Raw genomic sequence first — 3757 nt, 5'->3', positions numbered from 1 at the left:
GAATTATATTGAATTGAATGGAATTATTTATGTATTAAATGAATTACGTTGTAATAGTAGTTTGCCCCTAGTTTCTAGCGCTATAATTTGTCGCACGTTGCATGAGTAAATCACTTAGTAATATAAAATGTCCTACATCCGTAAGATGAACTATTCCGCACTGTGATCCAAAACATGCATTTATTACATATCTTTTACTTAAATTTGAAATCACGAAAAATCTGAATCTGAGATTAGTTTTACGATACAAATAATTACTAAAAATGGAAATTTTTGTATGGAATCAATGCCTGTATGATATCGTAACGACGTGAAACTATTCTTTGTACAAGCTATTTTTTTCACAAATCCGACTTTCTGAAAGTTTGATTATCTCAACCCCCAAAAGAGTTATTGAATTTTTCGCGATTTTTTCAGAGAAACTCTGTTAAAAATTAATTGTATCTCAAAATTGATGTCAAATTCGGTTTTCTCGTGGTAAAAACTCCGCCAATACATATTTTTGAGTGTTTAAGTCTACATAAAGTATGACTTTTCGACGAAAATTGGACTCTTTTTCATAGGTTTTCATTTCATACATGAAATTTTTGTCCATCAACCAAAGTCGCTCAAAATCTAATTTTAGTTTCTATTCTTCGGGTCCCCCAATCATCTTGTGAAGTCAGATTTTGAATTACTTTTCTTTGTTTTTACATACAGCGTACAGCGTACATGGTACAGGGTGCGTACCCTGTGCGTACAATGCACATACATTCGGACATCGGAAAAACGACTGATCCGTCTTCCCTGGCCCCGAAAACACCCAGAAAACATGTTTTTGATGCGTGTCAATTTTTCGACCGATTCCAATACTTTATCTTACACACTAGGTGTGTGCGGAAAAGTAAAAAGCGTTGAATGGTTATATATATTGGTTATATTAATATGGTCCGGTCGTATTCCCAATTTAAATGCTCAAACCCTTCAAAAATGTCATCAAGTACCGAAAACCGGGTTGGTCAAGCAAACATTCATTTTTGGTGATTCTTATGGTTACAGCACATCCAAATTTGAACCAAAACAATAGATTTGGACACGATCATTAGTAATCAGCAAAATAAATTACGAAAAAATACCAAAGGGTGTCAAAAATTGGCTGTTCACTTCGCCTCATAGCATGTTGCATTGAAAAATTCATCATTTTGGATAGTGAAACATTCATCGCTATATCGAACCATGAATCAGATGCAAATGGTTTCTTTTGCATTGATTATGTTAGGGCACTTCTATATAAATCTAGAAACGTCGACAAACCGAACTTTGATAAAGGGGTGTTTGTATGGTAGGATCTTCTCTGGAAGGTGTCTTAGAGCCATTATTCGAAAAATAATTGCTGAAACCTCTATTAATTGCTTTATTATCAACCAAATATTGTTGTTATCGATTGAATTCGTTGAAAACTATCAGATTAAAGAGAAAATTGTGCTTCGCAAGCAGATAAAATCACAATAATGGCTCACTTTTTTAAAACTAGAATTTTCATGAAAATAGGACCATTTCTTAAACTTCACAAGGAGACACCAAATTAATTATTTCTCGTCTATGTCCAAAATACTTGAAACGTGCATCAATTGGTTGGATGAATTGAGAGAAAGTTGAAAGAAATCGACCAATCGGTCCGCCAAAGCATAATTTTGATGGTTCGACACATACTGAGAAATATCGAAGACAATGGTCCGTTCAGTGTGAAGTGAATGTGCTATTCGATAGCCTATGAATAAAGGTTTACACCAATAAAAATAAATTTAATATTGTGTGTTTTTTTTTTCAAATTGCGAACGTCTGAATTTAAAGACTTTTTACTCTATGTTATTTTGCGTCACTCTATATATACGTTAAAGACATGAAAATCTAGACCGCTGACTTTTGGAAAGGGGTTCTTTTAAATTTTAGTAGAACTCGGGCACCCAATTAAGAGTCCGCAAACATTTTTTAAAAATTTCAAAATTTGGCCACCAGGTGGCATTTCGAAAAAATGGCTGAAAATTCCTTTTTTTCCATTTTTGACCACCGAAATCCTTTTTTCGAATTTTTTTTTTTGACATATTCGGAATCTAGGGACCGCGTAGATAATGTTAAAACAAAATATCATCACGATCGGATGAGGAAATATGGTCATTTTACCAAAAATGCTGAAAAACCCGAAAATTGTCCGGTTGAGGTGTTTAATGTCCTCTTTTTTTCCGTACTTTTTGGAAAAAAGTTTTGAAACCAATTTTTATTGAAAGTAGACTGAAAACTGAGCAAACTAATTTCTCAGTTTCAAAACATTAGTTGTGCAAGTGGTTGAAGTCGAATATTTTTGGGAGTCCATTTTTGAGTTTTTCATCGATCGGACATTTTTCTTTGCATAATTCGGACCAGAGAAATTCAATGTGGCAACCGTTTCGAGAAATTAGTTCAATTTTTTCAGATTTTCCGGCTTGAAACCTTTCTGTTGGTATAAATTGGTTTTTCATTCGATTGCTATGCAAAATGGTATTTTGGTACGAGAAAACCGAATATGACATTTATTTTGCGGTAGAATTCATTCATGGTACATTTCCTATACAAAAATCTTCATTTTTTGCCGTTTTGAACATACTAACGGTTAACAAAATACTATCAAAACACATTTCTTTCGAAGTTCCCAGTGTGACGCAATACTGTAAATCTAAAAATGTTCTGATATAAATTTTCAGTGACGCGTTCACTCAAATATGTACAAAATGTTATTATTGCGTCGCCACTTTCGCCGCAAAAAATATGGAATTAACAGATTTACAGTTTTGCGTCACAATTGGAACTTCGAAAGAAGTGTTTTTTACTTATTATATAAACGCTAATCCCACTATTCCACTCATACGTCATTTCATTGTCATTCATAATGTCTTATTGTCGATATTTCATTTATTCAGAACTTATTTATTGATTTTGTCACAGATAATTTTGTATTATATTTGTTACGGATGTAAGACATTTTATTCCAAATCAAATTGATACACGTGTAGTAGCGTTATCAAAAAAGGTCGAATACGAAAACTTCATTGGCTTAAAGCCAAACACATTCTAATGTTTTTTTCACTCTCAGAAATGGGTATATTTAGTAAAACCATATATTTAAAACTCAATTTAATTATCACCATTCGTCTGATAATATAGTTTTCTATTGTTTATTTCATCAGATAATCGGAACAGCGAAAGTTTGTTACGCCAGTGAGAAGTCAGTAGTGGATCCGATAAAAAAACAAATGTCACTGAAAACAATAAATCTCACATTTGGTCGTCACATATCAGTAGATGAAGTACTACACTACACACCGCATCCAGCAGACCCGCAAAAAAAAACTCTACTCAAACAAGAGGCCACAATTAATGTCCAAGGAGTTCCGTTATCATATTACATGGAAGATATTGTCGCAAATCATATTTGTGCTAATGCAAATAAAGGTCGTCAAGGACTAGAATGGGTCATTTCGAAAATAAATTGCGAGGTAAACTGTTAATACAAAGAATTTGATTATTTTTTAATGGCGTGATAATGAATAATATGTTTTACATTTTACGAATAGGTGAAAGGAATTGCAGATGCAGTAAGCAAAAGTACCGATGATATTATCCACCTAGAGTATTTTAAACGAAATGAAGAATTGAAGAATTAGTATTTATTAATATATTTGTTTTGCCCTCCAGCACATTTGGAAAGAGAATAAAGATATATAAATATTGTATTGTGAAT

The 3757-nt window shown here is 32.8% G+C and overlaps 1 protein-coding gene across 1 annotated transcript; it reads left to right on the top strand.

The window, feature by feature from the left end:
• Positions 1-3024: 3024 nt before the first annotated feature.
• On the top strand, positions 3025-3756 carry LOC116351777 (protein slowmo). The gene is made up of 2 exons (XM_031783914.1): positions 3025-3512; positions 3591-3756. The coding sequence occupies exons 1-2, from the start codon at positions 3270-3272 to the stop codon at positions 3678-3680; spliced, it is 333 nt and encodes a 110-aa protein (XP_031639774.1). The 5' UTR covers positions 3025-3269; the 3' UTR covers positions 3681-3756.
• Position 3757: the final 1 nt, after the last annotated feature.

The sequence above is a fragment of the Contarinia nasturtii genome, unplaced genomic scaffold (genome assembly GCF_009176525.2).
Source record: "Contarinia nasturtii isolate CC-2019 unplaced genomic scaffold, AAFC_CNas_1.1 Cnas_scaffold_6260, whole genome shotgun sequence".
Lineage (NCBI taxonomy): Eukaryota > Metazoa > Arthropoda > Insecta > Diptera > Cecidomyiidae > Contarinia > Contarinia nasturtii.
Note: the sequence above shows the minus strand (reverse complement) of the source record. Positions and strands in the feature narration are given on the sequence as shown.

Bases quoted from the DNA above. Each gene is read 5' to 3' on its own strand.
- LOC116351777 (XM_031783914.1), top strand. From the start codon at position 3,270: ATGTCACTGAAAACAATAAATCTCACATTTGGTCGTCACATATCAGTA. The intron at 3,513-3,590 runs GTAAACTGTTAA...TTTTACGAATAG, and splicing joins TTTCGAAAATAAATTGCGAG to GTGAAAGGAATTGCAGATGC.